The 19,047-nt window shown below is 46.0% G+C and overlaps 1 protein-coding gene across 3 annotated transcripts in view; it reads left to right on the top strand.

The window, feature by feature from the left end:
* The window catches only part of map6a (microtubule-associated protein 6a), a 49,238-nt gene that overhangs the window by 25,530 nt on the left and 4,661 nt on the right, over window positions 1–19,047 (top strand). The window contains exons 2-4 of one of the 3 annotated variants that reach the window (XR_004562876.1): window positions 5,178–5,394; window positions 5,495–5,672; window positions 15,669–15,779. Coding sequence is in view for 2 of the 3 variants with exons in the window: in XM_034179021.1 (XP_034034912.1) it covers window positions 5,178–5,394; window positions 5,495–5,709; window positions 15,669–15,779 (543 nt within the window). In the remaining variant the exon portion in view is untranslated. Of the gene's footprint in view, window positions 1–5,177; window positions 5,395–5,494; window positions 5,710–15,668; window positions 15,780–19,047 lie in introns of all 3 variants that reach the window. The other 2 variants (XM_034179021.1, XM_034179022.1) reach the window with 2 other exon arrangements.

Here is a 19,047-nt window from a genome sequence, read left to right as displayed (position 1 = left end):
TTTTTAAGAGACGAGCTTTCCTGGCGATGTCTGCGTTTCATTTGATCAGATGTTCATTGATGAATACGTTTGTTCCTTTAAGTTTCCGTCCCTGTTTTAACAATGCCATTTTATGTTTTCTGTTGACAAACCTCATTATAACTGCTCGCTTGTCTCCATCCTCTCTCCTGGGCAGGGGGTGGCATGCTTCAATGTTATTACAGTCCATTTGAATACCTTTAGATTGCAGGAAGTCAGCCACCTGTTGTTCCACTAAGCTGGCCTCCTGCTCACTGGCCTCCCCTCTGCTGTCTTCTGACACCGCCCGTGCGTAGGATCAAGGTTTAATATGAATTCCTGTAATAATAACGTCGTTCATCCTTGTGTACTGTTCCAACTCCGCAACACGGTTCTCCAGGTGCACCAGACGCCGGTCTTTCTCGGCATTCTGGATCCGGAGAGCCTTCACTTCTTCCACCAGCTCCATAATGGATTTCTGCTGCATTTTAACAACAGAGATTTCCTCAGACATCGTCTCCCTCCTCCGCCGTCAGTGCCTTCTTCGGACCCATGGTCAGATAACTCCGCGCTGGCACCTCGGGCCTCGGTAAAGCTGCGCCGGTGGATGTGCGCTGATGCCTCGGGCCTCGGTAAAGCCGCGCCAGTGGAACTGCGCTGACACCTCGGGCTTCAGGTGGAGCCGCGCCGGTGGATGTGCGCTGACACCTCGGGAGACAGTCCAGGGTCCGGTACACAGAAAGGCAGGCCGCGTAGTAAAGGTACAGATGAGGGCAAGGCAAAATACGTGGTCAGGAACAGGCTTTATCCTTTAAAGGTAAAATTGGGCTTAGTTCGACTGAACTGCCCAATTTAAGCGAGCTGTGAGCTTTTCATCCGCGTTTTTTTGCAGCTGCTCGACTCGTCCTCACCTCTTAAAGCGCGGTGATCAGCATACAACGAAAAGAACAGGATGAGATCATTTGCACTAGGCTGTAGACTAGTGTTATCAATGTTTTGGTCACCAAAAGCTGATGCACAAAAGATGGATAAATTTCTGACATGATTTTTCACTGGAGTGACGAACAGTCTTTTTTTGGAAGTACACAAAGTCAGTGCAGTGACGCACTAAAATGTAAGTCCCTTTACTGTTGTTTGTAAATTAAAATAATGTAAAATGACAAGGATCTATTTTAGCCGTTATATAAAACAAACTGAATATTTTTACATTCATTCAATGGAACAAATATTGAACTGGTTGAAAGCTGGAACAAACCATTCAACTGGGCTTCACCTCGTTGAATGGTTTGTTCCAGCTTTCACCTCATGAAATATTCGTACCATTGAACTCATAAACATTCATTATTTGTATAACAGTGAACAATGGATGTTGATTCTGGACTCACACACCATTTCAAATCATTATAGAAACTTTGCATAATTTCTTACCACCCTTTGTGCCAATTCAACATGCAGATCAACCTCGGATTTGCTGTGACGACCGTGAGTGAAAACAAGGGAGCAGCCGAAGGGACTTTTTGAAAAATGTCCCTGAGAAATGACCGTGAGCTTCGTAAAAATCAGTTATTGACTCAAAGCGTTTATTCCAAGCCAAGCTGAGCTGATCCCGTGTTCTGGCACAGCGGGTTCGCGTCTTCTGAACATAAACTCATCATTTTGTCAGAGTTCATTGTGATAAGTTGGTGGTGGCGTCGGAGTTGAACACTGATGTTGTTGTTGATGTGGTCGGTGAGGGGAACAGCAGACACGGACTCTGTGAAGGCTCACTTTTAAAATGTGAATTGTGATGCGTACCAAGCACACGATGACCTCAGACACACTGGTTTTACTGTGACACAGGAACAGCCACTCGCTCCTTCACACTCTGGATGCTGTGCGCCCTCGCCATCTGTCTCTTTTTCTCCCTGACCCCTGTAGAGTCATGTGACTGATTGTATCATGGTGGTTGTGTAACCTGTATTTGCATTCTTGCTTCGGCTTCGCAGCCCCACCGAGTGTTGAAAAGTGGACGTCGTTCTTGTTGTGTAACCACGCTGTTATATTACATCTACATCTCTTCTTGTCCACCGTCGCGGGATCAGCCGAGATGCACCGTCACCATCCACTGTACCATAAATAGTGAGCCTTCCAGATGATGTAAAAATGAGCTTTTATTCACCACGAGTACTTTAACTGTTGGTGCAGCTGCTGTTGGATGGTGAGACCATCACAGTTTCATGAAAGGTTAAAGGGGTCATGTGCAAAATTCTTTTTATTTACCATAAATATTTAAATATGGTTGCAGATTCCCTCAGCTGTGTCTTCTTTGTGGGAACTCTTCTGATAGACGCAGTTTTAAACTGTCGCTGGACTCCTGCTTGCTCTGTGAGGCCCCGCCCACTGAGTCAGACACACCCACATGCTGTATGTGAGTGACACAGGGAAATGTCCCTCGGCAAAGTGAAGGGGTGTGGCAATCAGCAGCTCCTTTCCATTTAAAGAAAAAGGTCACAGAAATTACTAGAGATATTAGAACCTCGGTATCTGCTGATACTGATACAATCCGATACTGTTATCCCTGTCTTAAAACAACCAGTCTGTTAATAAATACCTTTGTCTAGATGCACTTTGCTAACCTATAAATGTATCTAATAACTCAAATTGTGAAACAAATATTCTACACTCCCAAAGGAAAATTTGCACAGTTCACAAAATGACTCAGTAAGACACTCTAATCTCAATACTGGGCCGATACTGATCTGAAATATCAGTTTGGTACACCTCTAAAAAAATAAGACTAATACTTGCAGAGTTAAACTGACTCTACAGTGAGTACACATAGTCCCATTCCACAGTGTTAAATCAACTCTGTTATAGTGTTATATCAAATTGACCATTCATTCTAATAGATTTCATTTATATTATGACAGAGTTAATTTAACACTATTTGTAACCATATGCAGCCACTGCGGAGTTGATTTAACTCTATGTTTACCGTGTAGGTGGTTCTGGATGAGGATGATTACTTATGACAATCTCATTCTCGGTCAGCTATTTTTGACTCCAAACATTAACATTTTTACGAGAATTAATTAATGCATTAATTTAGATTAATTAATTATAAAAAAAATAATGCATTAATAAAATAAAACACCTAGAGGGACCTGACCCAAACATGGGGAGAACATGTGAACTCCACACAGAAAGCTAAAGATCCAATAAACAATAACAAAAATAACAAATCACAGTTTGACCCATTCCAAGCTTTATTTATTTATTCAATGTTTTACCAGATAAGTCAGTTGAGAACACTTTCTCATTTACAATGACGACCTGGACAAGAGGCAACACAACAGCAGGAAAGAATAACAGATTCACAATCTCCACATACAACAGCTTAATAGAGACAAGAAACGAAGTCCATCAAGAATTTATTTTACACGGAACAAAAATATAAACGCACTTTTGTTTTTTGCTCCCATTTTTTATGAGCTGAACTCAAAGATCAAAAACTTTTGTATATACACAAAAGACGTATTTCTGTCAAATGTTGTTCACAAATCTGTCTAAATCTGTTAGTAAGCACTTTTGCTGAGATAATCCATCCCACCTCACAGGTGTGGCATATCAAGATGCTGATTATGTGCCTTAGACTGCTCACAATAAAAGGCCACTCTGAAAGGTGCAGTTTTATCACACAGCACAATGCCACAGATGTCACAAGTTTTGTGGCAGCGTGCAATTGGCATGCTGACTGCAGGAATGTCAACCAGAGCTGTTGCTCGTGTATTGAATGTTCATTTCTCTACCATAAGCCGTCTCCAAAGGTGTTTCAGAGAATTTGGCAGTACATCCAACCAGCCTCACAACCGCAGACCACGTGTAACCACACCAGCCCAGGACCTCCACATCCAGCATGTTCACCTCCAAGATTGTCTGAGACCAGCCACTCGGACAGCTGCTGCAACAACTGGTTTGCAGAACCAAAGAATTTCTGCACAAACTGTAAGAAACCATCTCAGGGAAGCTCCTCTGCATGCTTGTCATCCTCATTGTGATCTTGACCTGACTGCAGTTCGTTGTCGTAACTGACTTGAGTGTGGAAATGTTTACATTCGGTGGCGCCTGGCTGCTGATCAATTCTATGCAAAGGAGATGTGTGGCACTGTGTGAGGCAAATGGTGATCACACCAGATACTGACTGGTTTTCTGACCTCTCCAGACCCCCCACCCCCTAATAAAGCAAAACTGGACATTTCAGAGTGGCCTTTTATTGTGGCCAGCCTAAGGCACACCTGTGTAATAATCATGTTGTGTAATCAGGATCTTGATATGCCACACCTGTGAAGTGGGATGAATCATCTCGGCAAAGGAGAAGTGCTCACTAACAGATTTAGACAGATTTGTGAACAATATTTGAGAGAAATAGGTCTATTGTGTATGTAGAAAATGTTTTGAATCTTTGAGTTCAGCTTATAACAAATGGGAGCAAAAACAACCTCCAACACTCACTGAATCGGTTCGCAGCCGAGTGTGAAGCGGCTGGGATGAGGATCAGCACCTCTAAATCTGAGGCCATGGTTCTCAGCAGGAAACGGAAATGGATTGTCTACTCTGGGTAGGGAATACGGCCTTGCCCCAAGTGAAGGAGTTCAAGTACCTCGGGGTCTTGTTCACGAGTGAGGGGACGATGGAGCGTGAGATTGGCCGGAGAATCTGCGCAGCAGGGGCAGTAGGTATTGCATTCGCTCTACCGTACTGTTGTGACGAAAAGGGAGCTGACCCAAAAGGCGAAGCTCTCGATCTACTGGTCAGTCTTCATTCCTACTCTCACCTATGGTCATGAGTGTTGGTTCATGACCGAAAGAACTAGACTGTGGCTACAAGCAGCTGAAATGGGCTTCCTCAGGAGGGTGGTTGGTGTCTCCCTTAGAGATAGGGTGAGAAGTTTGGTCACCCATGGGGAGCTCGGAGTAGAGTCGCTGCGAAGCTGCTCCTTCGCATTGAAAGGAGCCAGCTGAGGTGGTTCGGGAATCTGGTAAGGTTGCCTCCTGGGTGCCTCCCAAGGGAGGTGTTTCAGACACATCCAACTGGGAAGAGACCCCGGGGAAAACCCAGGACTAGGTGGAGAGATTATATCGCCGCTCTTCATTGTAGAATGTCTGGCATGTCCTAATTATCTGCACTTTGCTCCCTTGTAGGACTGAATTTAAGGCTTACAAAGATGTGCAGCCAGTCAAGATGATCCGGGCCAAATCCCAGTACTTTCCTCCGGATGAGAGGACCAGCCTGGAGACGAGTTACAGCGCCACCTTCAAGGGCGCACAAGGCGCGCTGCAGCCTGCAGACAATAAGGCTCTGGAGAGGAGGCGGATACGCAGTTTGTACAGCGAGCCGTACATAGACCCACCCAAACAGGTGAGAATGGACCAGAGGTGTGAAAGTCACGCCATGTGGCCATTTTGGAAATGGGGTCATTTCAGTTCAGAGTCTCATTTACACTTCCTGACATCCTTAGGTGGACCGCTATAGTGTCCCTCGCTCTAAACCTAAAAGGTCTGGAGCTACAGCGGTGGATCAGAGCAAACCCACGAGGAAAGCCAAAGACAAGCAGAGCGCCGCTCTGAGGGGCTCCAAGAAGACGACCTCGGAGAACCAACCCGAGCACCGGCCGGCGGTGGGGAGCAAGGAGAAAAGTAAAGAGATGAACAACAAACTGGCTGAGGCAAAAGAGTAAAAATCATTTAGCTCTACTCCTTTTATTTGTCATATTGGGGAGGGGGAACACAGAGGCTGCAAATTTATGAAATCATCTTTGTTCTCCTCATTTGTTCTCCCTCCTCCGGGTTCTGCCTTTCTTCACTTTTTCACTCCTCTGTCCTCTTTTCACTTCACTCACACAATAAGTCTTCAGACATGACATGCTTGTTAGTCGGCTGTGGTAACGAGTGGGCGTGGGCGTCCTGTTCCTCGCCTCCATCTGCAGGTTGCCATGGATGCAGGCTTCCTGGTTAGCCAATGGAAGCTTCTTCTTGCATGAGAACAAGCAATTCTGAAGGTTTGTCTTGATCAACTGAGCAGATTGCTTTGTTGGATTTATCAAGGATTTTTTTTTCCCCAGATTTTTTTTTTTTTTTACCTCCGCCAACTAAGTTGGAGGAGGTAATGTTTTCACCCCTGTTTGTTTGTCTGCCTGGAGCCCACAATTTTTCATATATCATTATGAAATTTTTACTCAAGATTCATATCCTGATAGGCAAGAACTGATTTAATTTTCAAGGCCAAAGGTCAAAGCAAGGAAAAATCCCTATCATGAACATTAAATTAATTTTAAGAAATTCATAACTCTGTCAAAAAAGATCAAATTTCTTTCATATTTGGGGGAAATATGTAGGATGGTGTCCGTTATTGGCTGACAAAGCTTGATCTGGATCTGATCCAGATCACACTTTTTTTTTTTTTTTTTTTTTGGCCATTTAAATTTAACACTGAAAACCCCATTTAATGTATATTTTATGTTATATCTTAATCAAACATGTGCCAATCACTCTCATATTTGAAAGTGAGGTGCAGACTGACACTCACTATTACATGATCCAGACTGTGGATTTTGTGGACATTTGAATTAAATATTTAAAAGCCCATTTGTTGTACACTTTGCATTATACGTCAATCAAAAGTGCATCAGTCACTCTCATTGTCCTCTTATGGCTTTACCTACACCACCAAAATTGGATGGAGGTTCCAATTTTATGCCTGTTTGTCAATTTTCCAGTTATCAGTTGGAAACCACGTGCCAAAAAGCAATGAAAAATTGTGCATAGCAGAGATAAACAATGTTCTGAGAAAATTATCTGAAAAGGAATTCAGAAACCAAAAAAGTTGAAAAAAAAAAAAAAAACAAATCTGACAATACCACAAAAAAAAAAACTTTGATTCAAGTGCATGAACTAAATACATACCCCTGGCGTTTGATCACATCTAATATAGTTTATGAAAAGCCACTTCTAACAGGACTTTGACCTTGAAAATTTCTTCCAAGGTAAAACTTTGTGGAATTGGAAACTAGTGTTGGCGGAGGTATGCGGTCTACGAGCACAGTGCTCTAGTTTGTTTTGTTTTTTTTAGTTAAAAAAGATCAGCACCTTGGATCATGAGCAGCAGAAGAAAATCTTTGATAAATGTCCTGCTTGTTAAGATGAGCCGCATCGTGTTTTGTACCTGCTCTGTTATATCAGCTGTTCATCTTTGTTGATGGTGATGCTCACATGTAGTGGTCAAAAAGTACAACAGGCTTCTCAGTATAAAATTTTCTAAAATTAACTTCCTTAAATTCAAACTCAAAGCAAATCTCAACAGCTTGATATAAATTCATTAAGAAATATAAAAGCCAAGGTGAAGTGGTGTAGAGGAGGATTTTCTTAAAAAGACGACCTGATAGTTCAGCTACAATTTGCCAGAAGGTACATCTGAGATGCAAGCCTAGATTTAATGTTTTGGTGAAAGAAAATACTAAATAATAATTCGAAACATGCACTATGCACAATTTCTCCAATCAAAGCCACAGAAGCTTGTAACTTCTTCTGGGTTGTCTGGGTGACTTGGTGGCTTTCCTCACTCTTCTACTTCTTGCAGTCACACGGTTTTTGAGAACTGTTTATTCCACACAGATTTACCATAGAGTGTCATACTGTTTGTATTTCTTTGTAACTGATGTAAATAAAGTCTAAGACATATTCAGTGACTTGGAAATGTTCATGTATCCATCCCCTGACTTATATGAAGGAAACTGGCAAGAAAACTGATTATTTACAGGTATTATACCAAAGGGGCCCATTACCTTTGCAACCCATCATCTTGGCTTTTATATATATATATATATATATATATATATATATATATATATATATATATATATATATATATATATATATATATATATATATATATATATATATAATCTTTTATATCAAGTTGTAGAGATTTGCTTTGAGTTTGAGTTTAAGGAAGATAATTTTAGATTTTTTTAAATTAAGAAGCCTGATATGCTTTTTGTATTTGAAATGGCATAAACAAATTAAAATGTGTGAAATACCAAGAGGCTGAATACTTTTGGATGTCATGAACTTGAGAACAAAAAGGCAGGACACAAATGCAGGACTCACACAGTGGCATGGGATGAGAAAAAGGGTTTACTCCAAAAACAGGCAGAGGTCGGTACACAGAAAAGCAGGTAAAAATCAGCAGTGGTATCCAAATCATGAGACTATACATGAGGTCAATAAACATGCAAATGATTCAAAAGCACAGCGTGGCAGTAACAACAAGCAAGGACTAAGAGAAGGCTGATAGCAATTACACAAAGGTACGTGGAACTGGCAAAGACATCAGGAAAAACAGAGGGCTTAAATAACAGGTGATGATGAGGGAAAATGAGACACAGGTGTGTGAGAACATTCAGAAAAAAGGTGTAACAAACAGATGGAAAAACACACCCACACCCAAACCCCAGACACAAGACAAGAGGATATGGTGAACATGAACACAAACCAAAAAATAAGCAATACAAAAATCATACATGAACATAGTCCCACATGACATCACCCCCTTAAAAGGCCGGCCCTCGATGGCCCAGGAGTGTCAGGGTGCGAGGCGTGGAAGTCCCAAAGGAGGTCAGGGTCCAAACAAAATGAGACAGAATCCAGGAACGTTCCTCAGGACCATGCCCTCCCCATTCAACCAAATACTGGACCCCCCGGCCCAGATGATGAGCAGGCAGGAACCGCCTCACAGTGAACGCCGGACCGCCGTCAATGAAGCAGGCAGGCAGAGGGGGCTCAGCTGGAGGGCAGAGCATGCTGGACTTCACTGGCTTGACCTGACTGATGTGGAATGTAGGGAGGACACGCATGGACCTGGGGAGTTTAAGCCTGACAGCAACCGAGTGATCAATCTTGGAGGCCGCTATGACTGGACTCCAGGTCTAGTCTAGTCATAGTGGCAGGTGCTTGGTGCAAGATCTTCTGGCCTGGAAGTGGGAGTCCTTTTGTGATCTGCAGCCATCTTATAGATTGGCAGTGATTGGAAGACATACGGGCGGGCCCGTTCCTAGGGGTCTCCTGCACCTCCTTACCAGGGTCAAGGTGGATGGGACCTGAGAATCAAAGTCTGTGGATGGAAACAAAGATGGTTGAAAATCATGAATTATGTGGAAAGGTGAGAAACCTGTTGATGAAGACGGTAAGGTACTGTGTGCAAGTTCCACCCAAAGCAGGTGTTCTGACCAGGACGTGGGATGTTGCAATGAAATGATGTGGAGTCCTTTCTACAATTACTGGTTGATACATTCTGTTCGACTGTTGGGACTGGGGGTGATGGTCATAGGACAGGCTGACTGTAGCTCCCAGGAGTCTGAAAAACTCAGACCAAAAACGAGACACGAACTGTGGGCCCTGGTCAGACACAAAGTCCAGAGGAACACCATGGTACCTAAAAACAAAATTGTTAACTACCTCGACTGTCTCCTTGGCCGAGAGAAGTCTTGGCAGTGGAATAAAGTGGGACATCTTAGAGAACCTGTCAACTTTGGTCAAAATGACCATGTTGCCATGTGAGTTTGAGAGAGCAGTGACAAAATCAACAGCAATTTGTGACCATGGTTGCTTTGGAACTGATAGCAGAGACAGTTGATCTTGGGGGTTTCGATTAGAGGATTTACACATAGCTCAAACCTGACAAGCATTAACAAATTCCCTGACATCCTCACCCATACTTGACCACCAAAACATTGTTTTATGAACACTTAGATAACAAGAAACTTTGTTACAATGAGCCCACTCGATCACCTCCCCTTTAATGAGTCTACCACAAACAGTTTCCCCTGAGGACAATCAGGAGGCGGAGAAATGGTCTCAGTGGTTCCTTTGACTTTGGCCTCAATGCCCCTGGTGAGGACAGAAATAAAACACTTTTGTTGGGAAGGTGTCGTGACACGGACCCACAACAGGGGGCGTTAATGAACGGACAATGGATAAGCCAAAAAGTAACAATTTAATGTTGTGAAGCGCACAACGAAGTACAGACAATAACAATAGTGCGGAATGTCAATCATACACAAGGTGGCGTGTGGGCAGGCTCGAAGATAGAAGACGTCTGGTGATAGAAGAGCCGGAACCCACACAGCTTCCACCACCAACGGATCTGAAGAACACCGGAGCCGCCAAGCCCTGCGCCCCAGGTGGCCACTGTCTTCAGCAGTCAGACCCGGTACTGCTGGCAGAAACAGAAACAGTTTGATGAGTGTGAGTACGCACACTCAGTAATCCCACAGTCTGTGTTAGGAGGGAGCACCTCCACCTCCAATCACACACTCGTGCAGCTCCTGTTTAACCACTTATCTGGTTTGGGGTGTGAGGCGAAGCCGTCGCAGTCCACACCAAACGCCAATACCGCAGAATAAGGACACCGTCACAGGAAAACGGCTGCAAATGAGATCAGACTATTACACAAGGTTTTCAGATTCAGCAGAGAAGTTACCTGTATGGTAGATGATTTCTCGGCGAGGAGGTGGAGTTGCAGTCCGGCCTTTATGGTGATGGTGATGGGTTGAATGAGTGACAGCTGGTGCTGATGAAGAGCGACAGCTGTCACTCCCAGTGGCTCCGGCGCCCTCTCGTGCTTGAAGCCCGCACTCCAAGCAGGGCACCATCTGGTGGTGGTGGGCCAGCAGTACCTCCTCTTCAGCGGCCCACACAACAACTTTTCTAGCAGAATGCTCTGGTTCATTGGTGAGCTGATACGGTCAAATGCGCGGGAAAGTGAGTCTGGTTTGGTATTTTTAGAGCTGGGTCGATAAGACAGCAGAAAGTCAAAGCGACATAACATTCAGTTGTTTAGCTGATCTTAAATACTCTAAATTTTTATGGTCAGTCTAGATCAAGGACGGTGCGTGTACCGCCTCTAACCGGAGTCACCACTCCGCCAGGACCACCTTGATGGCTAGCAGTTCATGGTCACCAGTGTTATAATTTTGCTCTACTATGATTAGTTTCTTGGATAGGAATGCACAACGGTGGAGCTTACAATCGGTGGGGCAATGTCTGAGGTGTCCACCCCAACAACGAACTGGGATCTGGGAGAAGCAGCACAGGTGCAGACATAAACCGCTGCTTAAATTCACAGAAGGCTGCTTCACATTCAGGGGACCACACAAAGACCTGTGGGGAGAGGTGAGATCATATAAGGGTGCAGCAAGAGAACTAAAACTCAGAATAAACTTTGAAGAAAAGTTAGCAAACCCCAGGAACCTCTGCACCTCCTTCCGGGTGCATGGCGTAGTCCACTCATGCACAGTTGCTACCTTAGCTGGGTCCATTCTGGCCTCCTCCCCACAGCCGGCACAAACCCCAGAAAAGATACTGAGAGTTTGTGAAATTCGTATTTTTCCACTTTCATGTACAGTTAGTTCTGGAGTAAACACTGGAGTACAGAACGGACATCCTGAGCGTAAATCTCCTCACTGGGGGAGAAAATCAGGATGTCATCCAAATATACAAACACATACTTATTCATCCTATCCCTAAGGATATCAATAACCAAATTGCATTAGTGAGACCAAAGCTGATGCTATTAACAGGAGGGCATATCTTATTCTTACTGTAATGTCATTAAGTCCTCTGTAATCGATACATGGTTGTAGATGCTTGTTCTTCTTTTCCATGAAGAAGAACCCTGCTCGAGGAGGGGACGAGGAAGGTTGAATTAAACCTGTCGCGTGTGACTCTTAGATGCAGTCCTCCATGGCCTGATGCTCAGGTCCTGAGAGAGAATACTGTTTGCCTCTTGGGGCGTGGTTACTGGCAGCAAGTCTACGGCATAGTTTTGTCCATTCCTCTTTGCAGCACCTCTCAAGCTCCATCATGTTAAATGGGGAGTGTTAGTGCACAGCCAGTTTCAGATCTCTCCAGAGATGTTCCATTGGATTCAGGTCTAGGCTCTGGCTGGGCCACTGAAGGACATGCACAGAGTTGTCCTGAAGCCACTCCTTTGATATCTTGGCTGTGTGCTTAGGGTCATTGTCCTGCTGAAAGATGAACCGTCACCCCAGTCTGAGGTCAAGACTAGTCTCCCAGTTCCTGCCACTGATAAACATCCTCACAGCATGATGTTGCCACCAACATGTCCCACAGTAGGGATAGTGCCTGGTTTCCTCCAAACATGACATGACACAGTGAAAGAGTTCAATCTTTGTCTCATCAGACCAGAGAATTTTGTTTCTCCTGGTCTGAAAGGTGCCTTTTGGCAAACTCCAGGCATTAATTACTAAAATATAAATTTGACTATTCTAGTGATTGTGAATGCTTTGAAATTCTGCACAATAAGGGGCGGGGCTTCTTCTACCTGTGCAAGTTCAACTTTGACTTAGTGGACATGTTTAGTGATTCATTCACACACTCACTCATCTTCAACCGCTTACTCCAATTAAGGGTCACAGGGGACTGGAGCCTTTCTAGCAGTCATAGGGCTATGAGGAGGGGCACACACTGGACAGGATGCGTCTGTCGCAGGGCCATATATAGACAAACAAACACATTCACACCCACAGGCACACCTACGGACAATGTAAAGTTTCCAGTTCACCTAACCTCTATGTGTTTGGATGTGGGAGGAAGCTGGAGAGAATCCATGCAAACAGGAGCAGAACATGCAAACTCCACACCAAAAGGCCAAAGGTGGGAATGGATCCCATTCTTGCTGTGAGGCAACAGTGCTAACCACTAAGCCACCGTGCTGCCTGTGATTCATTAATTTAATGTTAAAATATAAAAGGAAACAGCTTTTTAAAATAATAAAATAATTGCTCTTTAAAGAGCCTTTGTTTTATTTAGAAGTGTAGCAGCAGGTGTGACTTTTCAGAGACGACAGGTGAGCTGGACCCTCAGGATATTTATCCAGATGAAGGTCTCCTCTGCAGCTTCAACCTGTTGGTGGAGCTTTTGGAGACACTGTCCTCATATTTTGAAGAGCAGAGATGTTCTCTTCTTCCATTTGGACTTCGGGTTTTGGTGTTCAGCTCCATCGCTTGAAGTTATTGAAGTGCGTCTGGATCCACAAGGTTCTCTGCACAGCAAATGTTGAAATGTTCCTGACGTGGGACAAGTAAAGAAATATACAAGGTCTGTTAGAAAAGTATCTGACCTTTTTATGTTTTTAAAAAACTATATGGATTTGAATCATGTGTGATTGCATCAGCCAAGCTTGAACCTTCGTGCGCATGCGTGAGTTTTTTCACGCCTGTCGGTTGCGTCATTCGCCTGTGGGCAGGCTTTGAGTGAGCACTGGTCCACCCCCCTCGTCAGATTTTCATTGTCAGGGAAATGGCTGAGCGATTGGAGCAGCGCTGAATCAAATTTTTCCAGAAACTGTGTGAGACAGCCAGGTGGAAACCATTCGGAAAATTCAGATGGCTTTCGGTGAATATTCTATGGGGATCACACAGATTAGGGAGTGATACAGCCGGTTTAAAGATGGGCCACAATGGCGCAGGGCGCGCCGCACTCCGAGCAGTGATCGACAGGCTGAAACGACCAGATCATTTCCAAACTGAATGCTGTGTTGATCCGGGACGTCGTCTGACTACCAGAGAAATTGCACAAGAGGTGGACATCAGCCATTTTTCGGCAGATTCCACTGTTACAGGAGATTTTGTAATGAAAGACGTGCAGAGGCATTCGCGCGTCGGGACGGAGCCACAAATGGCGGAGAACAAAAGCACCAGAAGATTCAGACGGCTTTCGGTGGCTTTTTAGTCGAGTGAGTATCCGAGAAATTGCGGAGAGCTGGGCATGTCACAACATGTCCTGTGAGACTTCCAACACGGACTTGCTTTTGTTCTCCGCCATTAGCAGCTCCGTCCCGATGCGCGAATGCCTCCGCATGTCTTTCATTACAAAATCTCGTGTAACAGTGGAATGTGCCGAAAAATGGCTGATGTCCACCTCTTGTGCCATTTCTCTGGTACTCAGACGACATCCCGGATCAACACAGCATTCAGTCTGGAAATGATCTGGTCGTTTCAGCCTGTCGATCGCCGCTCGGAGCGCGGCGCGCCCTGCACCATTGTGGGCCGTCTTTAAACTGGCTGTACCACTCCTTAATCTCTGTGATGCCCATGCAATCTTCACCGAAAGCCATCTGAATTTTCCAAATGGTTTCCACCTGGCTGTCTCACAGTTTCTGAAAAAATTTTCATGCAGCAAAGCAGCAGTCGCTCAGCCATTTCTTCACAATGAAAATCCGACGAGGGGGGTGGACCAGTGCTCACTCAAAGCCTACCCACAGGCGAATGATGCAACCGACAGGCGTGAAAAAACTCACGCATGTGCACGAACGTTCAAGCTTGGCTGTTGCAAGCGCACATGATTCAAATCCATATAGTTTTTGCAAAAAATAAAAAGGTTGGATAGTTTTCTAACAGACCTCGTATTTCCTAAAATATAAAGAAACACAAAACAGTGCTGTGCTGTTTTCTTTAAGGTCTGATTACTAAAAAATCGAAGCACTCCCACACCTGAAGGTGGACCCCCCCACCCCCACCCCCAGTGTAATTGGACTTTTGTGAAAGTGAATCAAAAGTGGAACACAGTGAAAGTTTCATAATGTTTTGTTTGCCCACTTTGTGTTTAATTATGACCTTGTGCGTCTGACTAATTTTGGTACAAAGCATATGGTTATTTTTTTTTACGTTTTAGGGTGTTTTCCACAAATCAGCCAATTGTTGTGTTTTATGCTCCACCCACTTGCTGTGGCTTCACCCCCCATGTTTAAATCATCTGTAACTGTTTCTTCTGTCTGTGGAATAAATCACAACGTCCACCGCATTATTTCCACAAACTGAACACACACACTGTTATTATCATTTTGCAGCCTTTGTATGGGAGGTGTTTGGTCATGTGACACGAGAGGCGGGGCTTGTAAACACTGCGTAATACACCACAAACCCGGTGCTAATTTCTTTGTGTTTATTATTCAAGTAAGCATAGAAAGTCTGGTCAAGACGCACCTATATTTGACTGTGACGTGCTCGTGTTTCTATCTGCTTGCTCCTATTTGATGAAACATTACAAATAAATGGAAAAGGCAGACGAAAAATGCAGTGTCTTTTTGCTTGTTTATTTATTTATTTATAAAAGAAAAAGGTGAACAATTAGTGGTTGCAAGTGTCTGTCACCATGTCTCCTGTCCCAGTCTTTGTCTTTTGTGAGACAATGAATACTTATTCAATTCAATAAATTCACATGGAAGAGAATTTTGTTCTCATAACTTCTTTCTGTGCTTTTGTAAGACGGCGCCGCGTTCTGGCATGAGCTCTGGCATCCTTTTCCACAACCCGCATGTTGCTTGAGAACTGAGGAATATATTATTTTTGCACCATGTCTGTAATATATTCGAAGAACTCGTCTGTCTTAACCAGCAGCATGCGTGTCAAAGGATGCCTAGAACCTTATTCCAGAATAAGATGTCATGTTCTCTTGAGGGCTGTGCTTCACATCCAAATGATGACATTTTGCTGTTTGTGCTTGTCTTCTCCTCAGTGTGGTGTGACGGTTAGACTATTTGAGGATGCCACCTTTGGATGATGCTGTGTCCAATTTGTCGTGTGCTAATTACGTGACATTCTGATTCATTTGAAGGGTTGTGCTAAAACAGTACCACTACATACAACTCTGCCAGCCAATCCGAGATATTGGCTGGGTGCAGACTCTAAAGCAACACCTGTGGGGCTGTGCGCTACCCAATCCCAGGTAAATCACCACCACAGCCAAAATAAAAACCCACCACAAGCCACAGACGCCACTCATTCCCATTCATACGCCTTCATGCAGCTGTGATTTTGTTTTGTGGCACAGTTCTGTTTTGATGATGAACCACCACGTTTTTTGGTCAGGTCCCTGTATTTCTCTTCCATATGGACACTAGCGTGGGGAAGCTGAATGGGCTGTCTGAACGCCTGATGTCACATCTGCACGAACGGCTCCTTAAGGTCCCTTCTCTTAAGGAGGCCTCGGGTTTATTCCATTTATCACGCGCCCACTCTTCATGGTTGAAAGGAATTGCAAATTGCATGACAAGTGGAGATCACAGGTCTGCTCATTTATCGGGTTAATCATATAATCATGTAGAAAACCATTTTATGAACTGCAACACCATCGTGAAGCAAACACCATCTTCAGATGAAGCCCCCTTCTCACATTCACGGACATGCATCCCAGAAGGTCAGCGTCAGAAACCTTGTCCATACCTTATAAAATCATAGTGTAGTGGTTTCCAAGTGTTTGTCCTTGAGGTACCCCCTACTTGTATCTAGGACAGGCGCAGCCCCTTGCCCCTCTTCCCCAGTCTGTACCTATGCACAACTGTAAACTGATTTATCATCTTTTTAATTAGTTCTAATTGTCTAGTAAGTGTGTTATTGTGCCTTTATTTAACATTCGCACATGTAATTTTGACAACCTCTGTTGTGAAAGTGTAGGTACATGGACCCACAACAGGGGGCGTAAATGAACGGACAGTGGAATAAGCCAAAATACAACAATTTAATGTTGTGAATGTGCACAACAGAACAACAGACAACACAGTTTAGAATAGCAGCCAATAATTCACGGTGACGTGTGGGCAGGCTCAAGGATAGAAGACGCCTGTCCAGAGAAGAGCCGGATTTCACACGTCTTCCACTGCCAACAGATCTGGAGCACTCCGGAGCCACCAAGCACTGAGTCCCCAGGTGGCCACTGCCTCCGGCTGTCAGATCTGGTACTGCTGGCAGAAAAAACAGACAGGTGATGGTGGGTGCGTGCACACCCAGCAAACAGTCAGAAACGGGTGGGAAACACCTCCACCTCAAACACAGTACAATTACGTGCAGCGCCTGATAACCTATCCCAATTTGGCATGAGGAGCGAAGTCCGTCATCTTCCTCACGATCTCCAAATCCCAGCCTCCAGCTGCAGAGATTAATCAGGAACGCCTGCAAAGAATCTAGACAATTGTGCGTTTGGCACCAGAAAACGGCTGAGAGTTTACCTGTTAGGTAGAACGATTTCTCGGCAGCAAGGTGAAGATGCTGCCCGGCCTTTATGGTGATATGGTTGGTGGTGATGAGTGACAGCTGGTGCTGATGATGAATGACAGCTGCCACTCCCGGTTGCTCCGGTGCCCTCTCGTGCCTGAAGCCCGCACTTCAGGCAGGGCGCCCTCTGGTGGTGGGCCAGCAGTACCTCCTCTTCAGCGGCCCACACAACAGGACCCCCCCTCAATGGGCGCCTCCTGGCGCCCGACCAGGTTTGTCCGGATGTCGGCGGTAGAAGTTGGCCAGGATGGCCGGGTCCAGGATGAAGCTCCTCTTCACCCAGGAGCGCTCTTCGGGTCCATAACCCTCCCAGTCCACCAGATACTGGAAACCCCGGTCCTGTCAATGGACATCCAGGAGCCTGCGCACAGTCCAGGCAGGCTCCCCATCGATGATCCGGACAGGAGGCGGCGCCGGTCCGGGAGTGCAGAGGGAAGAGGTGTGGTACGGCTTGATGCGTGAGACATGGAAGACTGGGTGAATCCGCAGTGAAGCTGAAGCTGCCAGCTTCACTGCGGCCGGGTTGAGGACCTTGAGGATGGAGAATGGGCCAATGTATCGGTCTTTCAGTTTTTGTGATTCCACCTGTAACGGGATGTCCTTTGTTGACAGCCAAACCTACTGCCCAGGCTGGTATGCAGGGGCCGGGGATTGCCGGTGGTCTGCATGGGCCTTGGCCCTCGTCCGGGCTTTGAGCAGGGCAGAGCGGGCAGTGCGCCACACCCGACGGCACCTCCTCAGATGGGCCTGGACCGAGGGCACCCCGACCTCTCCCTCCACAAGCGGAAACAATGGGGGCTGGTACACCAAACATACTTCAAACGGGGAGAGGCCGGTGGCAGATGAAACTTGACTGTTGTGTGCGTGCTCGATCCAGGCCAGATGGTTGCTCCAGGCCATCGGGTGTGCGGAGGTCATGCAGCGGAGGGCCTGCTCCAATTCCTGGTTGGCCCGCTCTGCCTGTCCGTTCGTCTGGGGATGGTACCCAGACGAGAGGCTCACGGCGGCCCCCAGTTCTCTACAGAAACTCCTCCAGACTTCCGAGGAGAACTGGGGACCACGGTCTGAGACGATGTCGGATGGAATCCCATGCAGACGTACAACATGGTGGACCAGGAGGTCTGCGGTCTCCTGGGCCGTCGGGAGCTTCGGGAGGGCCACGAAGTGGGCCACCTTGGAGAACCGGTCCACTATCGTGAAGATGATGGTCATGCCCTGGGATGGCGGGAGGCCCGTGACGAAGTCCAGGCCGATGTGAGACCAGGGGCGGTGAGGAACAGGTAACGGCTGGAGTAGTCCCTGTGCCCGTTGGTGGTCCGCTTTTCCCATGGCGCAGGTGGTACAGGCCTGGACGTACTCCCGGATGACGGCTTCCATCGACGCCCACCAGAAGCGCTGCCGGACCACTGCCACGGTTCTTCGCACGCCTGGGTGACAGGTTAGCTTGGAACCGTGACAGAAGTCCAGGACCGCAGCTCTGGCTTCTGGTGGGACGTAAGGTCAGTTCCTTGGGCCGATCCCCGGGTCCGGGTTCCTTGCCAGGGCCTCCCGGACGGTCTTCTCCACGTCCCAGGTCAGGGTGGCCACGATAGTGGACTCATGGATGATGGATTCCGGTGGATCTGACAGCTCGGCCTTGACTTCCTCTTTGTGGACCCGGGACAGGGTGTCAGATCGCTGGTTCTTGGTCCCGGGGCGGTAGGTGATCCGGAAGTCAAAACACCCGAAGAACAGTGACCAGCGGGCTTGCCTGGGATTCAGACGCTTGGCGGTCCGGATGTACTCCAGGTTCCGATGGTCCGTGAAAACCGTGAAGGGCTCTGTCACTCCCTCCAACAGGTGTCTCCACTGCTCAAGAGCCTATTTCACTGCTAGGAGTTCCCAATTGCTGAAGTCATAGTTCCGCTCTGCCGGGGTCAACCTACGGGAAAAATAGGCACAAG

The sequence above is a fragment of the Thalassophryne amazonica genome, chromosome 9, assembly GCF_902500255.1.
Source record: "Thalassophryne amazonica chromosome 9, fThaAma1.1, whole genome shotgun sequence".
In the NCBI taxonomy this organism is placed as follows: Eukaryota; Metazoa; Chordata; class Actinopteri; order Batrachoidiformes; family Batrachoididae; genus Thalassophryne; species Thalassophryne amazonica.
This window is presented reverse-complemented; position numbering and strand designations above follow the sequence as displayed.